Here is a 24,485-nt window from a genome sequence, read left to right on the forward strand (position 1 = left end):
ACCATCTGGGGAGACTAGGCTGGAGACCGCGATCCCAGGCCTAGGCCTGACTGCGGCATCAGGCCCAGGCCCAGCCGCAGTACCAGGTCCAAGCCCAGCTGAAGACGCAGTCGCAACCCCAGCCCAGCCCTATGGTGCACCACCTATCGCCGCGGTGATCACATTCGCATGCAACCGACGGCGATGTAACCAAGGGGTTTGGGTGCTGGAGCGCGGGGACTTTGTTCAAATTGGGGGGGGGGGGAACTCCAAAATGACAAAATGGACCCTCCATGATTAGAAAGTGGACCCCTACAGGCCAGAATGGGCCCGCTAGAGACTAGAATGGAGATAAACTCTGGGCAGCAAAGAATGAACCTTCCACAAGTCAAAATGGGTCTGCACGTCACAATGGGCCATCAACAGGGGAGAATGAACCCTCTCTAAGGCCAGAACCCCCCCCCCCCCTAAAGGCCAGATTGGATCATTTGCAGGTCAGAATGTACCCGCCGCAGTCAATAATGGCCCATCTTCAGATCAGCATAGGATTTAACAGGTCAAGAACTGGTCTCGTTTGGCCAGAAGGGTCTCAGATAGCCCAGAATAATCCCTCATCAGGCTAGAATGAGGTTTTTGCATGCATTCTAAGCTTTTAAGTTGGAGGAGGAGGTAAGCTGCCCCACCGCCCCCTCCCGCGGCTACCGTGCCCTTGTTTAGGTGCCATCCCCCTCCCCTGGAGGTGGCGTATGCCCGGCGTATATTTACTTATACGTCTATAGCACCCAGGTGTACCACCCATGTCACTTCCGTGCTCGACATGCGCATGTGTTTTGTGTACCAATTCTGTGGGTACAGCAGTAGGCTCCGGAAGTGCGGGTAAAAAACTCCTCTTTTTATTAGCTTTGCTGCACCTTTTTGCCTGCTGTGGATTTTGAAATGTGCCGGGATAGTGACGCATTCAGCACGCGAATGCTTGCAGTAGTCGGGTGTGAAATGCAGGGATGCAAAATGGCCTGTTGCGCCTTACGTTCAGTATATCGCCAGTGACGCCATATCGTCAGGTAATGATCACGGCCTCCATTTAGCACCAGTGAATCTGTATAAAATCATGACTATTGATGTCATACGCTCAGGTTTTGTGCCACCACCTTCATTCAACACCGTAATGCCCGCGTGTCACTGTGTTCCACCGGTGGGTGGGTACTAAAGAAAACGCTGTAAATCTTAAAATTATATTTGGTGTTGAATCAATACAAAACCATCTGCAGCGACTGTCACATCGTCAGCTGATGCCTCAAAGCCATTATTCATCACCACATTGCACACACCTTGCATCCTGCGTAGTCCTTCCCTCCGCCGATGGTGCAGATGTCAAAGTAAAGGAGGCTGATCGACTATGTGCCAGTCACCGGATGCTCGTATTTATATCATAGTGGTTTCCTGATGTGTCAATCTTAGATTGATCATAATGTGCTCTGGGGAACTGTGCAAAGTTTTGCAGCATTTTGAACATTGGTTTATGGCAGTCTTAATTGAGACCCATAGATAAGATAATAGTAATAGCCTTTTTCCTCAAAGAGGGAGAAAGAATAAAGTTATAGATGTGTTGATATATCTGCGACATGCATTATGGAAGCAAATAGAAGAAGTGAATTCACTTCTGCAGCCTGTTTGTGCACTTAATAACTTGCTTAATTGAGACCTGCATCTCTTGGACATAACTCAATATGAGTAGCTTTATATCTGCTCCAGAGCTTAAAATGTGCAGTAGGTGTGAGCATACACTTAGGGAGGGAGTACTTTGGGTACTAGAAAAGTTCAGAATGGCAAGTAGCCAATCTTTAATGGTCTTTGGCAATCAGTGATGCCAGGTAAAGTATGGCATTTACTGTGGACTACTGCTGAATATGTCCTACAGTGCCAGTTATGTATAGAGTAAAGATTCACCTGGGCTTTTTGTTTTTGTCACAACCTGTTGTCTTACAATTTGTATTCTCTTCTCAAGAGCCAGGCTGAATTTCAGATACTGTTCATGTCTGCTACTGGCCCGATTGTCCCGCACCTTAGAAGCATGTGCCACAGCCAGAACCATGGCAAGGGGGGGGGGGGGCACAGGGTTGACAAAGGGCCCCCTAGTAGTGAAATGGCCTCTCCAAATTCATTTTGTGTGGCCCATTTACTGATGAGGACATGCTTTTAATTTATATTTTTCCATTTTTCTTATATAATAGAGCTCAAAAGCTACTGCAAGATGGGTTCAGACTGGATTCTTGTTAATTAACTGCAAAAATCATGTGTTAAATGATCCCATAAAATAAATTGCTGGTGCAATATTCTACAATGGCCCAGTGAACTCTTTCCATATCAATAAAACTTGGAAGCTTCATCAGAATTTTTATCTCGGTTCTATGGAGATAACAGGGAACCTGCATAGATTGTAGCATGGGTTAACAATTTGTATCAACATGGCCAAACCATGTTGTCTGGAAATGTTCAACATTCAGTGTTACAATTGATTGGTGACACAAATTTTGTACATAATTTTGAACATGCAGGCTCATAATCTTCTAATAAAAACCTTGATGTCAGGTGTTGCAGTTTCCATAGGCTGTGTGGGGTTGGCCTTATGGCTCACATGAAGCTTAGCCTAATGTAAGCTTTAGCCATAGCTTAACAAGCTTAATAAGCTATGGCCAACAAGTGGATGAAAATGATGATGCATCTGAAAGAATTACCTTTGAATGCTTTAGAGCATAAAATCATACATTTAAAAGGTAGTGCGGGCGTGTAATTCCCCGACGCCAGTTTCAGATCGATGTTAAGAGCAGGTTGGCATTTACAGCACCGCGAATTGGTGCTGGCTTGAATCTAGGTGGAAATGGAAGGGTAAAGGTAGAATCCCTGTTTTTTTGTGTTGCTGTAACTGTTCAACTGTCCAGGGGACAACCTCGAAGTTCTAAAAAAGATACACTTAGTCTTATTTTTGAACAGCACAAGTTAAGTTTTAAACACATTTTTGAACACACAAACACAAAACACGAACTCATTTTGACCCGCTCTATTAAACACTTGCCAGGCCCCTTATTTCTTTTCGGTAAAATGCCTCTTGAGAAGAACACTAGGGGGCACAATATCGTTCCGTGTCAGGATTTGAGGAGTCATTCCGTTCCAACGCCGGGTGCATCCGTCTGTCCATCTGGCGACACGGGGCGGGGTCCCTTGGTCGTCCTGAGGCCCGTAGAGGGACATCATACCACGCTTGTCCCCTCCCTGACATGGGAGGCCTTCTGAACTGCACAGTTGGCCCCGGACCGAAGCAGGAACCCTCATTGACGCGACATCTCTGATCGCCACAGTTGGTGTAATAATTTGCGCATAGACTCCAGTTCGGCTTTACGGGCCCATGCTGGAATTGGGTTGGAAAGCCTACCGTTCGGCACTGGGGGCTCTGAATGGCACGGGACCCCTCCATTGTCTCAATGTGAACACTATTCATAAGTTACAATATCTACTCTCATTGTCAGAGGGCCCTAACCAACGCAAAAGGTCCTCTGTCATTCGAGGCTCCGTCCCCGTCCATGTTGAGCAAATGTTCCCCTCGCCGACTCGAGGCCCCTTGTTGACACAAAACACCCTGTTAGGCACTGGGCTCCTAATCGATACAGGTGTCCCGCACCTTTGCAGGGGCTCTGACTAATGCAGATTGCAGGTGCGGCCTTGTCCCTGCCTGGGAAACGGTCCCCAAGAAGTCAGACCGCCCGTTACCGACTGGGGGCCACTAGCCGACACATGACCCCCGTTATCCGCTGTGGGCCCCTGACCGACACATCGGCACTAACCACTGTTTCAAGGACCCAGACCAATGCAAATCGGGGCTCCCGGCCTTGCTCCTGCTTGGGAAATAGGTCACCAGGGTTCATGCAAATTTTACACACAAATCACAAATATCTGCATGTTCCGTGTTAATTTTCGTGCCCGTACAATCTTTTGTCTAATGTGTTCTATTTTCATTTCAGAAATGGCTGTGAAAAGCCTGCGGCCACACCACAGGAAGCTTACGGTGGCCTAGCACGTATTTTAAAACTAGTTTTCATCTCCTTTAAAGAATATCTGCAACGATGGCACCAGTCAAAATCCTTGTGTGTGGAAATATAGATGGAAAGTTCAATCAAGTTTTCAATCGCGTGTCTTCTGTGAACAAGAAAAATGGTCCATTCGAATTTCTACTGTGCTGTGGCTCCTTCTTTGGTGCTGAACAACTCAGAGTGGGCAGCGTACCGGGAGGGCACACGGCGGGTGCCGATACAAACATACGTTCTAGGCGCTGCCAGCCGGCTGCCGCGGGACGTGCACCCTTGTCCAGACGCCGACGAGCTGTGCACGGACGTGGTGGCGTTGGGCGAGCGTGGCGTGTTCACGTCCTCCGGTGGCGCGAGCGTGGCGTACCTGGCGCCCCCGGACGGCGGCGAGCCGAGCCAGGCCGACGTGCGCGCTCTGGAGCAGGCGGTGGCGGCTTCGGGCGCCGCCGGCCTGGACCTGCTTCTGACGACAGCCTGGCCGCGCGGCGTCACGCGCTACGCCGCCACGCCCCCCGGCGTCTACTCGGAGGAGACGGGCTCGCGGCTGGCGGCGCGGCTGCTCTACAGCACGCGGCCGCGCTACGTGTTCAGCGGCGGCCAGGCGCTGCATTACGAGCGGCTGCCCTATCGCAATCATCAGGTGCTGCGCGACCAGCAGGTGCACGTGACGCGCTTCATCTCCCTGGCGGCCGCCTTCAACGTCGACAAGCACAAGTGGCTGTACGCCTTCGGGCTGGAGCCGATGGTGCGGATGGCGCGCGCCGAGCTGGTGGCGCAGCCGGCTGACGTGACCGAGTGTCCGTTCTCCGCCGAAGAGATGGCGACGGCGGCGTGTGGCGGCGACGGCGAGGCGGTTCAGTTCTTCTACAGCACGGAGAGGAAGTCCGGGGAGCCGGCCGCCAAGCGGCGCCGCCAGGGGCCGCCCGACGGCCGGCCGACCGCGCCCTGCTGGTTCTGCCTGGCCTCGCCAGACGTCGAGAAGCACCTGGTGGTGAACGTCGGCGAAACGTGTTACCTGGCACTGGCTAAGGGCGGCCTGGTGCCCGGCCACGTGCTCATCCTACCGGTGGAGCACACGCGAGCTTCCACCGAAGCCGACGACGCCGTGTTCGCCGAGATCCTCGAGTACAAGAAACGGCTGGGCAAGCTGTTCGCCGCTGAGAACAAGGCGGTGGTGTTTTTCGAGCGGAACTACCGCCAGTCCCACCTGCAGGTGCAGTGTGTGCCGGTCCCCAAGGACTTGGTGCCCGTGTTGAAGGAGGCCGTGCAGGACCACTGTGACAGCCAGGACATCAGTCTGGACGAGGTGCCGCCGCTCTCGGACGTCCGCCAGCTGGCTCAGCCCGGCGCGCCGTACCTTTACGTGGAGCTGCCCGGAGGCGTCAAACTCTTTCACAGGGTAGGCAAGAAGCTACCTCTGAGTATAGGGCGTTCCATGCTGGCGTGCCCGCCCCTTCTGAACATGCCTGAACGCGTGGAGTGGAGCGAGTGCGTTGTCAGCAAGGAGGAGCAGATGGCAAAGGCGAAGGAGTTCAAAACCAAGTTCAAGAAGTTCGCATAGAACCTCATGTCACCACATCGGTCATTTCGCTTTCCATTGTAACAAATGGTGTCCAACACTAAATGGCCAATACATCGTCATATGCCACCCAATTTGTAGCTTTAACCGAGTGTCGAATTGCCTGGCGTATATGAATATCATGACAAGCATCCAGCTGGATATTAACAAATACATGCTCACCCAGCGCTGCATAACGCCGCCGAAAGTACCGCCCGCCAACTGTAAACCGACAGGAAGTAGGACTCGTTGCCTTTCGCCTGGATAGCAGGCTAGACTCAGGCACAGGAGACGGTGACGGTGACGGAGACGGAGACGGAGACGGAGGCGGAGACGGAGACGGGGGCGGAGGGGGTATCGGACAATCGCGTGTTGTGTGATGGAATGAATCACCTGAGGGACCTTGAGATGCCCAATCAGGTGTCATTTTGCAAAATGAGAGGGGGGCGGAACTGAACATAAAAACCTGACTCCAAAAAATGCTATCAAACTGGTTTCTCTTCGGACTCTGTCACTTTTCCCCAAAGTTGGGGGAGGTGGACTGAAGTCAAGTTGTGAAGCCTCCCCACTCCAAAACTGAATAGGATACTACCTACACCCCTGTGCCTACGCCACACATTTTTAGGTCGCCCGAGCGAGTGCATAGCCTTGGAAGGCTCAGGTGTGTGGAAGTAGCTTAGCTTAACAATGGCGGCAGTTGACTCAAATTGGACAGGAATTGGATGTGATTTGGAAAATGACAGGCCCGTAGATTCCGTGCACAAAAGGAGGTAACCTCGGGTGCGGCACCACGGAGTTGAGTTGGGGGGAGGGAGGGCAGACTCCCGGTTCTCCTGGACAAAATGGTGACTCCTCACAAGGGGGCCTCTTGTTTATTGTTTTTAGAGGAAGGAGCACGCGTCGCCCTATCCAATTTATATTTATTGTACCAGTATCCATGTGAAGATATGTGGGCCATTGCCAAACCCGAACAGGGGCCTCCTGATTAAGCAGGGGATTCACGATCCAGCAAAGGGCCTCCTTACCCCAAGACAGCACCTCCTGTTCCATCACTAGGTTTTGTGATGCACAGAGGGTTCTCTGTATCCAGAACAGGATCAATCCGATTCACAAAGAGGGCTTCCAAAGGCGATAGAGGCTTCGGCGGCAGCTGAAAGCAAGCATCGTCCGGGGACAGGTCATCGTGATACGAAGCAGCGGCTTCCTTAGGCATGAGAGCGGTCTCCTGGTCTAGAGTAGGGCCTCCTGTGATGTCAAAGGTGTCTGCTAACTCCGGTCAGGGGCCTCTTAGCTCATACGAGGCCTCCCGAGCAAGCAAGGGGTCTCTTTGAAACAGAAGAGCGCCGTTGATCCCGAATATGGGTCTTCATGAATGTTAACGGTTTTCTGAGCCTGATTTTGAACCAGTTATAGGGGGTCCCCTTCGCCCGAGTTTCATATGCTATGTGAAGTTACCCATCATTCAATTCAAGGAAAAGGATCCTCACAAAACTTTGAGGCGGATAAAACAGTCTGCCCCTCTGACTCCCTCCTGATGCGCCGCACCTGTACTTCCCCTTCCCTGCCCCCCTTCCCCCAAATGGAAACCGCCAAGGGTACGCTGTCCAAAACCTTAATATCTCGTCGCGATAATGTTGCACAACCAGTCGATGATCTATGAAAATTATGCACCGTGGCGCACTTGCAGAAAAAAATGCGCGCGACGTGTGCATGCCGTCTGTGCCCTGGGGCGAGTCTGTCACGAGGTGGTAGCACTGCTAGACATTACGGTTGCTGGCGTGCCTTCGTGCCTTCGAGTGGCGGCGAAGCCACCACGGACTTTGATACTGTCGCAGCCCCGGGCTCCCGTTTCGGCCAAGCTCCGTCCGCCTTCCTGCGCACAGTACGGGACGTGACCGGTGACGGTACGTGACGAATATCCTTTACCATTTAACAAGGCTGGTCTGTCGGCTGACATGGTTGCGTTTCGGATTGCGAACAATATAGCTGGGCCCGTTCGACGTAGCAACAGCATCACCACAGTGATTGCATTGCTTGTGTACTATGTGTGAGAGCGCCGATAATTTAGTACGCTGACGCTTCAAACATCAGCATATGGGGGGCCAATGTGTCAAGGAATTAAAATGTTTTAATGGCAAATTCAAGTAGAAATCCTCCCAAAACATTTTTGCAGGGAGAACTTGGTTGGAGATTCAGCACTACTTTGTCAAATAAGTGTGCATGTCTATATGGTATATGTGCAAGCTTTAGCACATCAATTTTTAGATGTCAGGTGCAGTGGATCAATTTTAGTTGCGTGTTTGGTCCATGTGGTGTGTTGTCTGGAATACACAACATGGATGTTGTACAGTTGTTGAAGGTTTCCCCTGTTAATTGTGTGGTGAAGTAGATAAACTTCCAATGCTGTTCATGTCCATCATCCTCTATAGACTATGCAATGCTGTGCTCCCAAACTACTTATAGTATCATTAGGGGATGCCTGAAGCAGTGGAGATGAACTTAATCATCACCTTGTCAGCCAATCAATGATCAACTCAGTCTCATAGCAATTAGTTGAACCTAATGTAGCAATATAACTATTGTATTTCTAATGGATACAAAATAGTCAGACACATAAATGTTTTGGTGAAAGGGATAAGATGATACAATTATGTTATTTCTAAGACAGTGGTCTTGTCTGGTCTAAAAAAGTTGACTGTTGAAAAGGTATAGTCTGGTTGGATATTGTTGATTTTAGTAACAGTAAATCTTGAGTATATGTGTCACTTCAATGACATTCATGGATATCACATGTCAGCTAAAAGCTCACCTTGCTGCATGCATTTAATTAATCAAGTCTTATTTGTACCTGGTAACTAGTTGACTGGTACCTTTTGAATAAAGTTGTAGCCTACACCCATAGAGCTCTGAAATGAACAAAGATTTGATGTTGATTCATAGATGTAGCAGAGGTGAGGGCTATTGGGCTCCCTACCCCCCAATCCCCCACCCCACCCACCCCACCAGTCAGGAGTTTTTTTTCTAGATACTTGGCATCACCTCAGTAACTTAGTAAAAATTTGCAGGATTTGAGAGAAAATTGGCACTTGCCCCTGCCTCACACTTACAAAAATGTTGGATGGATCCATCCATCAGCCACATGATGGAACATGGTTTTGGACAGAGTACTCCCCAAAACTGAAAACTATTCTTTGGTAATCCATGATCATCAGAATATGATGTCATAAGCTATCATAAGACATACTGAGATATACATATAATGGGATGTACTGACAGAGTGTATACATTTACTGCAAAATACCCTCGAGCTTGCTTTGGTACCCATAGAGCAATCAGTATGGTCAAGCAGATTTAGAGAAGTCATAGACAGGTGAAGTAGTCCACAAGGCATCACTTTTCAGTAGACTTCCATTAGATAATACCAAATATTCTCCATGTTGTCATGCTGACCATGCTTACCCAGGGTAGTCTTGGTCCTCTGGGTGCTCACATCTTGTTGCTGACCAGGTGCTGTCTCCACCTCCCAGGCGTGGAGATGAGTGCCTCCATGAACATTCTGCTGTACACTGTGCGCAAGAAGTTCTCGTCAGTGCAGCACGTGTCGACCGACACAGTGTACTCGTGGCTGTACCCGCGGCCGCGGCCCGACCTGCTGCTGCTGGACACGCGCGCCGCGGCCGAGTTCGGTATCAGTCGGCTGCCGCACGCCGTGCACGTGGACCCGGACAGCGACGAGCCGACGCTGCGGCGCACCGTGGCCGCCCTGCTGCCGGCCGGCGTCGACAAAACTACCATCGCCTGTTACTGCTCCGTAGGGTACCGCTCGGCCACGGTCGCCACGCGGCTCAACGGTCTGCGCGCCGCCAGCCCCGAGCTGCCCAACTTCGAGGCGGTCAACATCGAGGGCTCCATCTTCAAGTGGGCCAACGAGGGCAAGCCGCTAGTGGACGCCGCCGGCGAGCCCACGCGCTCCGTGCACCCGTACAACTCCGTGTTCGGGCGCCTGCTGAAAGCCGAGCTGTGGCAGTTCCCTCAGCAGCACTAGAGACGATGCTATGCGTCCTCCTTCTTCTGCAGGTGAGCCGGCGGCGGCGCGGTATCCGCCGATTGCCAGAGCGTCTGCCTCTCTCCGGCTCGCGTGCGGCATCGGCAACGCTGCGACGCAACATTTCACCGCTAGCCGCCTGGGTGTCCTGGTAATGCGGCCGTCGTACATCGCGCGATGCACGTTCCACGTTGTTCACGTTTCGCTGGTGGTTGACGCGCTGCCGGTGGTCCGTTTGCAGTGTGCGTGTGCCGTGTGGGGTGACTACCTGATCCAGAGCATCCGGGGTGAAGTGGAGGCCGGCAACTACACCTACTACAAGCTGCAGTGGGACGGGCCGGTTACTGTCATTTTGGAGACGCTGTGAGTAGCCCCGCCAGCCAGTTGGCCTATTAATATGAAGAAATTAGAGGTAGCATTTGGTGCTGGATGGAAGCGAGCTCTGGTGTTTTAAGGGCACGATCCCATTTTACAACTTGACGGGGCTCTGGTGGCTACTGCCGTGAGGAATGCGGTCTAGGACACGGCTATTGTAAGTTGCATGTCTGAGATGGTCCTCATCAATAAGCTGTCGTGACACAGCTTAGGCACGAGGACATGGCCACATGAAGCAGAAAGCTTCTCGATGTCTTATCCTTCCAACTGAAAGGCATACACTTTACACACGGATTGTCAGTCGACTAGCGGTTGGTCAACAATGTTCGCGCGACGCGTTGTGGACGCCGCTGAGAGCAGGCCGGTGTGTCCAGCTGTGTGTGGCCAGCAGGCAGCGATGTTGCCGCGCGGTCGGTGCGCCGCACGAGGGCCGCCCCAGCAAGCGGCAGCCGTGCTGACTGACGGCACGCTCGCCCACAGGCGTGGCGACGCCGACCTGTACGTGTCCGAGACGCACCTGAAGCCCAGCTTCGAGCCGGACCAGTTCGACTTCAGCTCGGCCACCTGCGGACTCGACTCGGTGGACATCCCCAGGGGGTGAGTACGCGGGCCCGCGCGCCGTGTGACAACTGGCGGTATGGCGATCGAGGTTCTCAGCAGGTCAGCAGATCAGTCGCGCTATGCACAGCCGTATGTGGGGCAAAACCAGCCTAAACGGGACCGTAGTTTCCTTGTCCGCAGTGCATGCTTGCACTTGATACAAGCAAGAGAGGTCTCCAGCGCTGGTTTTGGCCATTATGAGTTCGGAACTCTTGTGCTGATATCACCGCTGTTATAGATATCACTTAAATGTACTAGCGATTGCCAAAATGACGTCATAGACCAAACGTTGGTTATATTGTCGAAACTCATTTAGTATCGACAATTTCACCAATATTTACATGCTGACATTTGAGCTACACTCGAAGATAGTCAGCCAAGCAGGTCTACATCACGCCCGACGCCGTGCTGACGGAGCTGGCCTGTGTTCGGCTATTGGTCGGCGCCCTGACGCCGGTGTGCCGCCGCCGCCAGGTGTCCCCGTCCGCTGGGCGTCTCGGTGTACGGTCACCCGTCGGCGACGCTCTCCTCGTACGAGCTGCGCCTGGTGTTCAGGCACCCGGACTACCTGGACCAGTTCACGCTTCGCGAGCACAACGACACTGAGGACGAGCTGCTGCGGGCGCTGCGGGACCGCACTGGCCACTCCGAGGTCAGCCGCGCGCCTCGATGGCACAGGGTCCGTCAAAGGGAGGGGGCGGCACTGCGGGATCGCACTGGCCACTCCGAGGTCAGCCGCGCGCCTCGATGGCACAGGGTCCGTCAAGGGGGGGGGGGGTGCTGCGGAACCGCGCTGACCACTCCGAGGTCAGCCGCGCGCCTCGATGGCACAGGGTCCGTCAAGGGGGGGGGGAGGTGCTGCGGGACCGCGCTGGCCACTCTGAGGTCAGCCGCGCGCCTCGATGGCACAGGGTCCGTCAAGTGGGGGGGAGGGGGGGCGCTGCGGGACTGCGCTGGCCACTCCGAGGTCAGCCGCGGGCCTCTTTGGCACAGGGTCCGTCATGGAGTGTACGGGGTCAGGGATATGTGGATGTCGGTGAAGTAACAGACGGTCTAACATGCATCTGGTATTCGCCCCGTATTTTCGTTGTGTTGTTGGCAGTGCATGCCCATAGAGTTGTAACCTATTTTTCCGGTGTTTCAGACGCACGAGGAGTTTCGTCTGCTGGATTTGATATGGACTTTCGTGGAGGTGTTTTTGGAAGTGCTGCTGTTATAGATATCACTATTCGTACTAACAAAAGGGTGCGATTTGCTACTTAGGATCACGTGACCGCGCAACAGCCTGGCTAAAGCTGACTGGTGGTGCTAACACACTGGCGATGTTGTAAGAAATATATTTTAACAATCTAGCCAAGTGACAACGTAGACACGATGTCCGAGAGCGTAACGCCTCCCAGCGAAGCGGCACCCGCCGCGGAGGAGGGAACGGAGAAGCCGTCCTCCCAGGCCTCCCAACCGGAGCCGTCAATCCAGCGGCCGGAGCTGGAGGTGAAGCCGGCTCTGCTGCGCCGCCTGGAGACGGTGACCAAGGGCGCCATGCTCGAGTACGAGACGCAGATGCTGCTGGACCTCCTGCACGAGGACGGCTTGCTGGTCACGGCCAAAGGGCTCGGCCTGGAGCGGCTGTTCGCGGCGCTGGTGCGCGTGCTGTGCGACCCGGCGCAGCTGGTGCTGGTGCTGGGCACCAGCCGCGCCGAGGAGGAGCACGTGACGTCTCAGCTGGAGGCCGACGGCTGCAGCCCGCTGCCGCGCGCCGTCACGGCGGACACGTCCGTCACAGACAGGTACAGAGCCGCCAGCCGGTGCGGCGCGGTGCGGCCGTCACGGCGGCGGACGTGCGGGACATTACGCCGGTGCCGCCGGCGTGGGACGCACAGGCGTGGTGGTGACGCTAGTGCAGCGCGGGGTACCGTCCACACGGCGGAGAGGAGCACATGCGGCAAAGCACACAGGGGAAGCGCACATTAGTGGGATCTGAGAGTGCCAGCAGTGAGGCTCGTTGTCGACGCGAGGTTTGGTGCGGTGCTGCCAGCGCAGAGTACGCTGATAGCGTTTCGCACATAGTTCATCGTGGTGCCGCCTGGATGACGAAGTTTTACGACGCGTATAGAGAACACAGTGGTACTTTCACACATCACATTACACGGTCTAGTATCCTTGAGAATTCAGACAGAAAGGCTTTGGTTTATGGTTTCAGGGGTGTGGGCGCTACTGTGAAATGCGCAACCGGGAAAGGAAAAGATTACCCAGGTTGTTGAACGTAGTGCCAGTCTGCCACGGAGAAAGGCGCTCGTGATATGCCACTCCGTGCATGCCACATCTAACGATTGTAGAGGGAGCCACGTTGGTGCCGCATTGACACCAATATGGGATATTCCAGGGGATGGTCATGGGGTATTCAACGGTCGGCATCTGCCGGTGCAGAGACATCGGCAAGTGCCGTACATCAAGCCGAAGCCAGCTATGTATGCTCATTACTACAGTCGTATTTTCCTGCCAAAGAACCTCGGTTAAACATTTCTCGCATCCTGTTCAGGGAAGGTCTCGAAGAGCAATGTAGGAGCCTCCGTGGCACGCCGGGCGCACTGAACGCACGTGGCTGAGGGCGTCCCCACGTTAGCCAGTATGGTTTTCCTGGTGCGGCCCCACCCGGCCGTGTGGGGCCGCCTCTGGGCGCGTGACCTCCTCCATGTGGTGCCGCCTCTGGGTGCGAAGCCGCCGCCGCGTGGTGCCGCCTCTGGGTGCGGGCATCCGCCGTGTGGTGTCGCCTCTGGGCGCGAAGCCGCCGCCGCGTGGTGCCGCCTCTGGGCGCGTGACCTCCGCCGTGTGGTGCCGTCTCTGGGCGCGAAGCCGCCGCCTCTGGGCGCGAAGCCGCCGCCTCTGGGCGCGTGACCTCCGCCGTGTGGTGCCGCCTCTGGGCGCGGACATCCGCCTTGTGGTGCCGCCTCTGGGTGCCAAGCCGCCGCCGTGTGGTGCCGCCTCTGGCGCGGACATCCGCTGTGTGGTGCGCCTCTGGGCGGGTAGCCGCTGCCGTGTCGCGCATCCGTTCGTCCTCGGCGCGTGCCGCCCGCTAAAGCAGTCGCTCTGGCCTGGCCGGCAGGCAGCAGGTGTACCTGCAGGGCGGCGTGCTGTTCGTCACGTCCCGGATCTTGGTGGTGGACCTGCTGACAGAGCGGTGCCCCGCCGACCTGGTCACCGGCGTGCTCGTCTACCGCGCCCATGGCGTTGTCGAGTCCGCCCAGGAGGCCTTCATACTGCGACTCTACCGCCAGAAGAACAAGGTGATGCGGTCGTCACGAGGGTGGCGCTGCTGAAGGCGTCTGGAGAGTGTGGTGCGTTGTTTGGCCCGGCGCACGGGCGGATGTGCTCCACATGTCTCCTGACTGTGTGTGTTATGTCAAACTGGCTGTCCGTGTATGGGGTCAAGCGATGTTTTGTCTCCGTTGTCTGTGGACCGGGCGAGCACTTGGTGAGAGGCTGGGTGTACCACTGACCTGATCTTGCACTGGTGGCTGACGGCAGTTAGCGTGGCAAAAAACTCAGAAAGAGGGAGGGAGTCATCTGTGGCGACTCTGCACTCGATCCGGTTACCACTCAGAGAGAGAGAGGGAGTCATGTGTGGCAACTCGGCCCTCAATCCGGCTACCACGGGGCTCTCAGGACGCCCTCCGGTCGCCATCACGGGCTGTGACCTTTGTGAATCTGACGTTACGTGCTCCCTCGGCTTCGATTTCAAACATTGGCGTCATGGCGTCGCACGTTGGCGGCCGACCCGCTGGCGGTCCCGCTGGCAAGAGGGCAACGAGCAGACATTGCAGAGATTAAGCCGACGACAAGAGCTTTCTGTCCAAAAGACTTCTGTCCAAACGGTGCTGAATTTCACACCAGGGTCGCTTTGCCCCTTTCCAAGCCTCGCCCATCCCGGCTGGGCTAAGCTCATGCTTCCGTCGCCTTTCAGACTGGCTTCATCAAGGCCTTCTCTAGCTCGCCACTGTCCTTCACATCCGGCTTCTGCCAGGTCCAGCGGGTCATGCGCAACCTGTTCGTGCGCAACCTGTACCTGTGGCCGCGCTTCCACCTGCAAGTCAACCAGGCGCTGAAGCAGTGCACGGTATGTACAGGTCTGCCCGGGGCACCGACCTCTCTCGACCAGGGTCGGGCTCCGAACTTGCCGTCGTGACGTGGCTTTAGTGCTTGTCGTGGATGATGATGAAGACTATTTGGGGCGGTGTGAAAGGCTGGGCGAGAGTATCTCGGGCCGGTCGCAAATATTGTGACGTAATCCCGGCCACGGGTGGCCTCGATCTCAACTGATACGGACGCCTGGTGTTGGTGAAGGCCTGATGGTGCCAGAATGGCTGCGGATGTGGAATGTTTGGCGAATGCCGGTTTTATGATAATATGTGGAATTCGAATGGTATTTTTATCGCTCATGGATGGTTATTTTATTTTTGATGCAAGTCGTACCCGCTTCCGTAAATTTATTTACGCCACGGAGCTCAGCATTTGCCACTTTGCCTCCCCTTGCGGACCGGGGACTAGAGCCTGACCGCGTATTATTTGAACTCGGGCATCCAGGGCTGATCTGACTGAATAGACTTGCCCGACATACAAAGCCACAGCTGCTGACCAGTGTGGGACGCCGCCGCAGCCGGACGTGGTGGAGATCCGGGTGAAGATGACGCCGCTGATGACGTCCATCCAGTCGGCGCTGCTTGACCTCATCAACATCACTGTGAAGGAGTTCAAGCGACTGAACGCGTCGGTGGGTTCCGCAGGCGGGCCGGCAGCCGGTCGGTGCTGTGGCTGGCAGAGGCGAAGCGCACGTCTTTGCAGACTGTGTGCTCAGACCAGCCGCCAGTGTATGCGTCACAGTCCCAATTTTCCCCTGGATATTGCTGGGATCGAACCCGGGTCTTCTTTATTGCGAGTCCGGCGCTCTACCAACCGAGCGTGTCCTTCCCAGTTAGCTCGCAAAATGCCTGGAAACGGACAGCTCCATGGCTTACTGCGATAACTCAGTACATCTACACACAACTGTCTGCCGTAACGGTTGTCGGTTGCCTTACTGTATTATACCGTACTGCGACAGCTGTTCGCAGAATGGTATAATTACGGTGTTTATCTAAGTAGAGGTGACATTGTGGTGATGCTGCAACTTTGCAGAAACAAACCGCTTGCCTCAACACCCTTAGTACAAATTTGTCTGGTAAATATTTGATATTAGGCCATATACTTCCTTGTACTATTTGTGTTACATCTTGACACTGAACACAGAATTAATATTAGATCTAGCCCGAGGCACCGGCGGGTGGCCGAGTGACCGTGGCGTCTGCTGCGCAGCTGGACTGGGACACGATGACGGTGGAGACGGTCATCTCGCGCGCCTTCCACAAGATCTCGCGGCTGCGCCTGGACCCCGTCTGGAACCAGCTGAGCGCGCGCACCCGCCAGCTGGTGGCCGACCTGCGCACGCTGCGCGCGCTGCTGCTGGCGCTGCCGCAGCTCGACTGCTGCAGCTACTACCAGCTGGTGGCGGCGCAGCAGACGGCCGAGCGGGCGCTCAACTCGGGCTGGGCCATCCTGGACGCGGCCGAGACCGTGTTCGTGGACGCCAAGCAGCGCGTGTTCGGCGACGCGCAGCCGGCGCCCAAGCGCGCGCGCGCCGACGGCGGCCGACCGCAGGGTGAGGCGCGCGCGCGGGGCCGAGAGCGCCGGCGGGCGGAGCGAGGTCCTGACCGGGCGGGCCGGGTGGTGGTGGGCGAGCCGGCGGTCTGTACTGTGCCCGGGCTGGACTGCGGCTGACGGTGGCCCTGGAGCGGTCAAACGGGCCTGGGTCAGGACAACGTGACGACCCGCGTCGGGCTGACTGGCCGTGGATGTGTGGGCGCGCTGGGCAGCCCGCTGGCTGGCAGGCGGCCGAGGGTACGCGTAGGGAGTGCGCCCCTAGTCACAGACCCCGGCCCTGCACGGTCGCGTAGGCGGCGGTTTGCCGCCGCCGGCCGCGTGTGCTCACGGTCCTACCCGCCTCCCCAGTGCTGCACATGGAGGTGCCTCCCAAGTGGTCGGCACTCTCCGAGGTGCTGGCGGAGATCCGGGCCGAGGTGACCGCGGCGGCAGCCGACGCCGACCCGCTCTTGGCCGACAAGGTGCTGATCGTGGCCGCCGACCTGGTCGCATGTCGCCGCATCAAGGAGGTACGCTGGCAGCCGGCTGGCGTCGGTCCGGGCGGCGCGCGCGGCGCCGCCGTGCTCCCTCCCGGCGCGCGCGGGGATGGGCCACCGCTGGTGTGACATTAACATAGTAAAGACACCATCAGTTTTCGTTTAGTTTAAGATACAATTAGTTTTCTTTTAGTATGGGACACAATCAGTTTTCTTTTGTGGTCGTAATTTTCTTGAATTTGCTTCGCAATGTTTGGCCGTGGGGAACGAGTCAAACTGTCTCATCCATGTGACGTGTATGGGATTTTATCACTAAATTCGATACGATGTTGCTTAAGTCAAAATTGGCCAATCGTCGTTTCGAAATCACGTGTTCAGCATTCACTCTTTGACCACATTCGAGCGTGATTCCTTCCTGGGCGTGACCCGTCGCGTGTGAACTATTCCCAGGTTCTGACGTTGGGGGCGCAGGCGGCCCTGTGGCGCCGCTTCCAGCAGCAGCTGGCGTCGAAGTTCGGCGAGGATGCCTTCGTGCCGAGCTCGGCCGCGGAGGAGCCGGCGGCGGCCGACGGCGCCCGACAGCCGGCCGAGCCGGCCCCGGCCGACGCCGAGCAGACGGTGAGGCTCGGCCGCCGCTGCGGCGCGGCTGGAGGGAGGGCGGCTCGTGGCAAAGGTGGCGCATCGACACCTCTGTGTCGCGTCGTCGCCGACACCCCCGGGCTGTCGATGTTCTCATGAACCTCTCTGTGTTGTTCGTGCCCTTCCCAGCACATCCGCGTATTTGCCTTCTCGGCACCCTACCGCGCTCCATGTTGTCGCAGTTATTCGTATATTTCGAGGTAGAGGTGAAACAATCTGTTTTTTCTTCACTGTCCAAAGAAATCACGTTTTTTGTTGCGTAGTGGCGAGAAAAACACTTCATCTCTTTCATGCCGGGTTGATCCCCCAAACGAACCTTGTACTGTTCCCCGCGTCATGCTGTCACTGACCCCACCGGCCTTGGCCGTGTGTTCAGCGGAAGGGGGACGGCGACGCTGACGAGCTGCTGGTGACCATGCCGTCCTCGCCGCTGCTGCTGCTGCTGCCGGCCCGGGAGGCGTCCGACCCGTTCCAGCTGCAGCGCTCGCTCCAGCAGTGCCGGCCGCGATATGTCGTCCTGTACGACCTGGACGTGGCTGTGGTCCGCACGCTGGAGGTAAGTGCGGGCAGAGGCGGGCCTGTTGCGGCCAGGCGGGCTCAGAGGGCCGGGTACCGTATCGTCCTGACGGCTGCGGCCAGGCGGGCTCAGAGGGCCGGGGACCGTATCGTCCTGACGGCTGCGGCCAGGCGGGCTCAGAGGGCCGGGGACCGTGCCGTCCTGACGGCTGCGGCCAGGCAAGCTCAGAGGGCCGGGGACCGTGCCGTCCTGACGGCTGCGGCCAGGCAAGCTCAGAGGGCCGGGGACCGTGCCGTCCTGACGGCTGCGGCCAGGCGAGCTCAGAGGGCCGGGGACCGTACCGTCCTGACGGCTGCGGCCAGGCAAGCTCAGAGGGCCGGGAACCGTACCGTCCTGACGGCTGCGGCCAGGCGGGCTCAGAGGGCCGGGGACCGTGCCATCCTGACGGCTGCGGCCAGGCGAGCTCAGAGGGCCGGGGACCGTGCCGTCCTGACGGCTGCGGCCAGGCGAGCTCAGAGGGCCGGGGACCGTATCGTCCTGACGGCTGCGGCCAGGCGGGCTCAGAGGGCCGGGGACCGTGCCGTCCTGACGGCTGCGGCCAGGCGGGCTCAGAGGGCCGGGGACCGTGCCGTCCTGCCGGCTACGGACGGTCTTGTTTGGCCGTGGTTTGTAGCTGCGTAGGCGCTGGCTCTCCCTGCTGGTGCCCTTGTGACCGCTCGTGGACTCCAGCTGTCGACACGTGTGCGGCGTGATCTCTCTGTGCCCTTGTGACCCGGCAGCGCGGGCGCCGTGTGTGTCGCCGCGTCACGTGATGCCTCCGACGGCAGGTGCACCAGGCGGCCACGCCGGAGCGGCCGATGAGGGTGTACTCGCTGATGTTCGGCGGCACTACCGAAGAGCAGGCCTACCTGACGGCACTGCGCACCGAGAAACAGGCGTTCGAGTACCTGATCGGCGAGAAGTCGTCCATGGTGGTGCCCGAGGAGCGCGAGGGCCGCGACGAGGCCAACGCGGACCTGGAGCGCGGCGCGCCGGCCGAGGAGGAGGCGGCGGCGGCCGCCGGCTCGCGCCAGGGCGGCGTCCGCCCGCCGCCGGCCGAACCGCCGCGCGTCATCGTCGACATGCGCGAGTTCCGCTCCGAGCTGCCGGCGCTGCTGCACCGGCGCGGCGTCGACATCGTGCCGGCCACCATCGAGGTGGGCGACTACATCATCACGCCGGACGTGTGCGTCGAGCGCAAGTCCATCAGCGACCTGATCGGCTCGCTGATGTCGGGCCGACTGTACGGCCAGGCGCTGGCCATGGGCCGTCACTACCGCCGACCCGTCCTGCTCATCGAGTTTGACCAGGACAAGCCGTTCACGCTACAGGTGACAGCGCCGTCGGGCGCTCGCCGTCCGGCCGGGCTGGATGGGCCGGAGAGGGCGGTGACGTCGTGCAGTGGTTGATGTTGGCGATGTTTCTCAAGCGCTTGCGGTTGTGAAGTCACACGGCAGCAATGTTTGCAGGGATGGTCTGAATTGCAGCATTTGTTTTCTGCTGCTTTCTGCTGATGTTTTGCGAATGTGGCTGGAATTACGTCACTGCTTATCTGCCATTTTCTGTTCATGATCGACGGAAAAGGTGGAATGGCTTCGCAACAGTTGCCGAACGCTTTTCAGATGGTGCGGCTGGATGTGGCCGGGAGTGGCAGACTGCAATGCCATGGGAATACCTTCCTATCTTTGACCGTGTCTGACGGTTGTTTTAGCGTGAAGCACTTGACCAGCGCAGCGCCAGCGAATGGTGACGTCCGTGCTCGCTCCTGCAGGGCAAGTACTACCTGTCGAGCGACATGTCGTCGGCGCAGGTGGTCAGCCGGCTGCAACTGCTGACGCTGCACTTCCCCCGGCTGCGGCTCATGTGGTGTCCCTCGCCGTACGCGTCTGCCGAGCTGCTGCACCAGCTGAAAGTCGGCGAGCCGGAGCCCAGCCTGGCCGAGGCGCGCGCCGCCACCGCCGACCGCGCCGACACGCTGGCCGAGGATCGCGTCAACCCGCAGGTACTGCCTGCTGCCGCGCTGTGCTGCGTCGTGCTGCGCTGTGCGAGGGCCGCGCTGTGCCATGCTGCCTGCTGTCGCGTTGTGCTGCTGCTGCTGCGGCGGTGTGCGGTCGTCCCAGGTGCCGGCGGGGCAGTCGACATACGGGTGCTGCTGGCGACAATGGTCGTGTCTGTATGACAGGGCAGTAGTTAGCGGCGCTCCCAGCGCCTCACCTAGCCTGTTGTAGCACGTCCGGTGACGTTTGTTGGCGACTGATCATAGCCGTCGCCGGCGAGTTGTGCAGGCTGTCCCAGCGCCGCAATGGCCATTGGCCCGCTTCGTTTCAGATTCGGGACTTCATCAGCAAGCTTCCAGGCATAAGGCCGAAGACTCTATATGCCTTGCTCAACAAGATAAATTCGCTCATGGACCTGATTCAGATGACCAAGGTACGGTAGTTACTCGAGCCATTTGTCACTCCCAGACACGGAAAGATCTGCAGAGTCGTTTTCTGACTTGAGTGCACTCCATGTAGTTCACAGCCTTAATTAACTCGACTGATATTATTTCCGCTAGGTAAACAAAGGACACAGAATGTGACGCGAGGAATGGATGTCACGGGGTTCGTGTGTTAGCTTTGTTTTTGAATCATTCCAAACGTTTTGATTCAGTGGGTTTCTGAGATCAGATTTCAGGCTAAGCAATTTTTGTTGTGTGAGGTCCCCACGGAAGTCTGGTGGTAGCACAACCGCCCTACGGCGTACTTTTCTGTCTAACCCGTAGGGTTCACCTGTTTTTGCAGAGCTGGGAACCGAATTACATCATGTAAATTTAGACGAAGCCGGCACCGAAAGATTGTTTAATTATCTTTTATCAATCCATTGACCGCTCTTTGTCTGGAGAAGTGGACTCTCGCATTGCACCTGGTCAAAGTTTTCATTCACGGTCCGCCATGAATGTTTCCGACTTCCGGCGCATGCTCAATGGTCTCAATAGCTCAATCGGCAGCGTACCGGATCCGTAATCGAAAGGCGGTGGATTGGAAGCCGGGACGCTCTAGGGTTTCCCTACCAGTTTCCTACGGAATATACCAAATGTTTGCTAGCAGCCAAGTGCGGTTAGTGTTAAGCAGTATACGATTCCTTGAGAGTTTCTTGCAAAAATTTGGGACATGGCATTTAGTTAAATTTTCAATGCATTCACTATGGCTCTGAGTGTGTGTTCGAAGCTAGTTCAGCCAAGCAGTAGTGCGGTTCTGGAATTTTCTCCCAGTTCCCTATAGAATATGCTGAATTATTTACTTACAGCCAACACATGCTGTTATTGTTATGCAGTGTACATTGTCTTGAGTTTCTTACAGCAAGTTCGGGGCTTAACATTCATTAAGATTGTAAATACATTTGCTATCGTAGTAACTGCGCTGCACCACCCTCAGTCACCGGCGCCAAATATTTAGTGTAAACAAAAACTTTGCTTGCATTGCACATCTGGTGTATTTGTAGTTTTATATTGCGGGTCATGCACTGAGCTTCGTTCTACGTGGCATCTATGATCCTGTGTTACGGGAGCCCTTGACCCCACCACCCTGTCGTAAGCATTCAGTTCAACGGTGTAACTTTGTGACGAAAGGTTAACGTGCGGCAATGCGCGGCACAGTCTGCCTTGCCCTCTGACCTCAGTTGAAAGCAATAAAAACTGGCGTTGCGAAAGCGAAAAGCGACAAGCGAAAAGCCATCGTGGGGTTACATGCCATTTGGAGAGTTCTGCAGTCCTCACACGTCTCCCTGTCGCCTCTGTCTCCAGCTCACCAAAACGGGCCGACGGTGGACGCTGTCGTGCGCACGCGGCGGGTGAGGCCGGGGGTGGGGGTATTCGTACCGCTCAGAGTGTTTGCTGGTTCAGTTGGCCGCCGTTCGCGCCGTCTCGCTCACCTGTGAGCGACCCCCGCGCCGCAGGAGAGCCTGGCCGAGGTGCTCGGCTCGGAGACGGACGCCGGACATCTGCACGAGGCGCTGCACACCAACCTGGCCGCCTCGGCAGCCGCGGCCGCTGGAGACGCCTCGGCCAGGCGGCCGGCGGCGGCGGGCCGGACGGCGCGCGGCCGCGGCGGCCGGCCCCGCTTCTGGCGCGGCAAGAACAAGAAGAAGTCGTGAGCGGGGCCGCGGCGGCCGGTCCCGCTTCTGGCGCGGCAAGGACAAGAAGAAGTCGTGAGCGTGACCCGGCCGGCCGCGCTGGGCTGCTGCTCGGTGCTGCCGAGCACCAGGTCAGACGACCGGTGAGCGGCCGGGCCGTCTGCAGCGCTAGTGGCCGTCTGCAGCGCATGTGGCGAGGTCAGGGCGGCCTCCAATGGATCGCTGTGTTGTTTCGTTGCGGTGGCGTTTCTTGCTTGCACGAATAAATGAAGGAATGGCTATCACTGGAGTTGGAGAGTGACGATTCGGGACATTCTCGTATGAAGGCAAGATTCTGGACGTTCTCGTATGACGTGAAGTGATGTGTGCCCTCCTGGCGATCGTGCGGCAGTGGCGATGCTCGCAGCGTCGCATATTGGATCGACCGACTCAGGCAAAATGACCTATGATGATGACGTATGTGGACGACGTGCCACATGGCACCGTAGGCAAAAGACTGGTGCTGATGAGGCGCCGAACTCTCGCCTCTATGAGTAGATGTCCTATCATGGACAGTTCATAATGTGCAAACGTGTTTCTCCACTGGCGCCGTCCGGTTATTCCGGCAAGCCCTGCTGGCCTCAGTATTTCGCCACCCTTGACGGAGCGGTGAGAGTTAGTACGACCCCGATGTCGATCCCTCAGCGCACGCGCCACAGTAAAATAGTGAAAACTGGTCAAAAGTCCGGTGCTCTTATATAAACCCGTCGTTCTGGTCATTGTGCAGTGTGTCACGGTTGATGCGTCAGACCGGGTCAAATGAGGTCGTGACACGCTTTGGCCGTTCTTACGCAGCTTGGGAGATGTCCGCGGAGCAGATGTGGCATAGGTCGATGACCTCGCGCTTACGAGCTCTGTGCGAAGCAATGTTATCGGTACATTATGAAAGGTCCACTCATGGCCTGAGCGGCTTGCGGACTTGAACTGCTGTGACCTTGGCCTCGAATGGCTGTTCGACAACACCGACATAGCCATCACCATCGGCGCATCCCAACCGCCGTGGTTAATGATGAAATTAGGTGATGATAAAGTTGATGATGGCTAATCTGACGTGATTTTTAGGATGTGACCTAACGCGAGTTTGATTTTGAGTGGCACTAGTGAATGTTACTTTAACGGATTATATGCATGATATAGCCATTTCACACATTTGGGCCTGCGGGCTAAGATCAGATGCACACGGATCTGTAAGTGTGTCCCGTAAAGCCTACTTGCCACATTTTCGTCGTGCGAGGCTTTGATGATAGGTCATACAGTGGTAGCGTGTCCTGATCGGAGGCCGCAACTTAGAAGTCCGGTAAACAAATGCTTGCAGATGGGATGTCAAAATTTGCGTCGGAACACACTAAAACCTTCAGGGGAATCCCCCCCCAAAAAAAAACAAAGGGCAGCAACCCGTTTTCAACAATCTCCACGATGAGTTGAATTGCTCAGTTAATGCACACATGTTCAGTGTCGCTATCGTGGTCCGTATCACGGAATCGGGGGTGTTCCGCGAGGAACGCGTGAATTAGAAAACGCTTGAACTAAGCAAGGTGAAGTAATCAATACTGGTCAAACGAGATGGTCAGTGGTGATAAATAATTTTAAGCAGTGCTACGTATTACACGGATAACTACGTGAGAGCTGCCTAAACAGGCGCCGTTGCTGGACCGCTGGCTGTGCCGACAGTTATCAGGGGCGGCGCAGCAGGGGGAGACGGGCAAGTTGGCCAAAAACATGGGCAAGTTGGGCAAAACACTTGCTTCCCCTGCCGCTCGGCAGGAGTAGCAGAGGCCCCTTTTTCCCCAAACCAAAGGCATCGCAAAGGCCTCCTTCACGCATCAGATGGTCGCGATTCTAGACCAGGATGTCCGGGATTTGCAGTATGCTATGAAATGGAGACAAAAGTTTTTTGGGGGTTGGGGGCACAAGCCAAGGGTTTTGGCGTCTGTCAATTTCTCTAGCGCGTGAGTGATGGTCAACAGTTATGATTGATAGGTGGATCCTCCCCACTCACTGTGGGTTTCACTTACGAAAACAAATTAAAATCGTTAGGCTCACATTGCATGTCGTTTATATATAGGTGGGTTGAGGAATGGCTAACGCAAGTGCAAAGACTCAGTGTGAGTTAAGTAACATATTAATGTTCCCATGGTTTCTTACAAGGTATGCGTCTAGCCGCTCTTGTGCATAGTGCCCACGATAGAGCGTAATTGTCCACTCATACGGCATTCGGTGCGTCGGACGCGTGTCAAGAACAGATAACGTGAACAGGCGTGACATTTAACACATACTGGATGGTGCTCAGTTGGAGATCCGTGACGGCATGCTTGTCGTAAAGCAAGTCATACCC

At 56.3% G+C, this 24,485-nt stretch overlaps 4 protein-coding genes across 4 annotated transcripts; all 4 read left to right on the forward strand.

Annotated features, from left to right (window-relative positions):
- Positions 1-928: 928 nt before the first annotated feature.
- Positions 929-5,770, forward strand: LOC119113156 (CWF19-like protein 1). The gene is given in 3 exon segments (XM_037237509.1): positions 929-1,040; positions 3,996-4,229; positions 4,231-5,770. Coding segments are annotated over 2 exon segments (1,521 nt in total). The 5' UTR covers positions 929-1,040; positions 3,996-4,097; the 3' UTR covers positions 5,620-5,770.
- Positions 5,771-7,400: 1,630 nt separating this feature from the next.
- Positions 7,401-10,024, forward strand: LOC119112499 (uncharacterized). The gene is made up of 3 exons (XM_037236699.1): positions 7,401-7,520; positions 9,144-9,693; positions 9,903-10,024. The coding sequence occupies exon 2, from the start codon at positions 9,152-9,154 to the stop codon at positions 9,659-9,661; it is 510 nt and encodes a 169-aa protein (XP_037092594.1). The 5' UTR covers positions 7,401-7,520; positions 9,144-9,151; the 3' UTR covers positions 9,662-9,693; positions 9,903-10,024.
- Positions 9,667-11,855, forward strand: LOC119111408 (UPF0669 protein C6orf120 homolog). Its single transcript, XM_037235222.1, has 5 exons — positions 9,667-9,693; positions 9,903-10,024; positions 10,517-10,633; positions 11,111-11,288; positions 11,781-11,855. The coding sequence occupies exons 1-5, from the start codon at positions 9,667-9,669 to the stop codon at positions 11,853-11,855; spliced, it is 519 nt and encodes a 172-aa protein (XP_037091117.1).
- LOC119112498 (DNA repair endonuclease XPF) lies at positions 11,592-22,542 on the forward strand. The gene is made up of 13 exons (XM_037236698.1): positions 11,592-11,603; positions 11,781-12,423; positions 13,740-13,920; positions 14,598-14,750; positions 15,291-15,404; positions 15,983-16,325; positions 16,676-16,836; positions 17,254-17,421; positions 17,819-17,998; positions 18,787-19,329; positions 19,770-20,000; positions 20,327-20,428; positions 21,935-22,542. Exons 2-13 carry the CDS (start codon positions 12,011-12,013, stop codon positions 22,130-22,132), a joined length of 2,787 nt encoding a protein of 928 aa, XP_037092593.1. The 5' UTR covers positions 11,592-11,603; positions 11,781-12,010; the 3' UTR covers positions 22,133-22,542.
- The last annotated feature ends 1,943 nt before the right edge of the window (positions 22,543-24,485 follow it).

Source organism: Pollicipes pollicipes, unplaced genomic scaffold, assembly GCF_011947565.3.
Source record: "Pollicipes pollicipes isolate AB1234 unplaced genomic scaffold, Ppol_2.1 Scaffold_7261;HRSCAF=8764_pilon_pilon_pilon, whole genome shotgun sequence".
NCBI classification, from domain to species: Eukaryota; Metazoa; Arthropoda; class Thecostraca; order Pollicipedomorpha; family Pollicipedidae; genus Pollicipes; species Pollicipes pollicipes.

Coding starts and splice junctions, on each gene's coding strand:
- LOC119112499 (XM_037236699.1), top strand. CDS start 9,152: ATGAGTGCCTCCATGAACATTCTGCTGTACACTGTGCGCAAGAAGTTC.
- LOC119111408 (XM_037235222.1), top strand. CDS start 9,667: ATGCTATGCGTCCTCCTTCTTCTGCAG. Junction 9,694..9,902: donor GCGTCCTCCTTCTTCTGCAG/GTGAGCCGGCGG, acceptor GTCCGTTTGCAG/TGTGCGTGTGCCGTGTGGGG. Junction 11,289..11,780: donor ACCGCACTGGCCACTCCGAG/GTCAGCCGCGCG, acceptor CCGGTGTTTCAG/ACGCACGAGGAGTTTCGTCT.
- LOC119112498 (XM_037236698.1), top strand. CDS start 12,011: ATGTCCGAGAGCGTAACGCCTCCCAGCGAAGCGGCACCCGCCGCGGAG. Junction 16,326..16,675: donor CGACGGCGGCCGACCGCAGG/GTGAGGCGCGCG, acceptor CCGCCTCCCCAG/TGCTGCACATGGAGGTGCCT. Junction 16,837..17,253: donor CATGTCGCCGCATCAAGGAG/GTACGCTGGCAG, acceptor AACTATTCCCAG/GTTCTGACGTTGGGGGCGCA.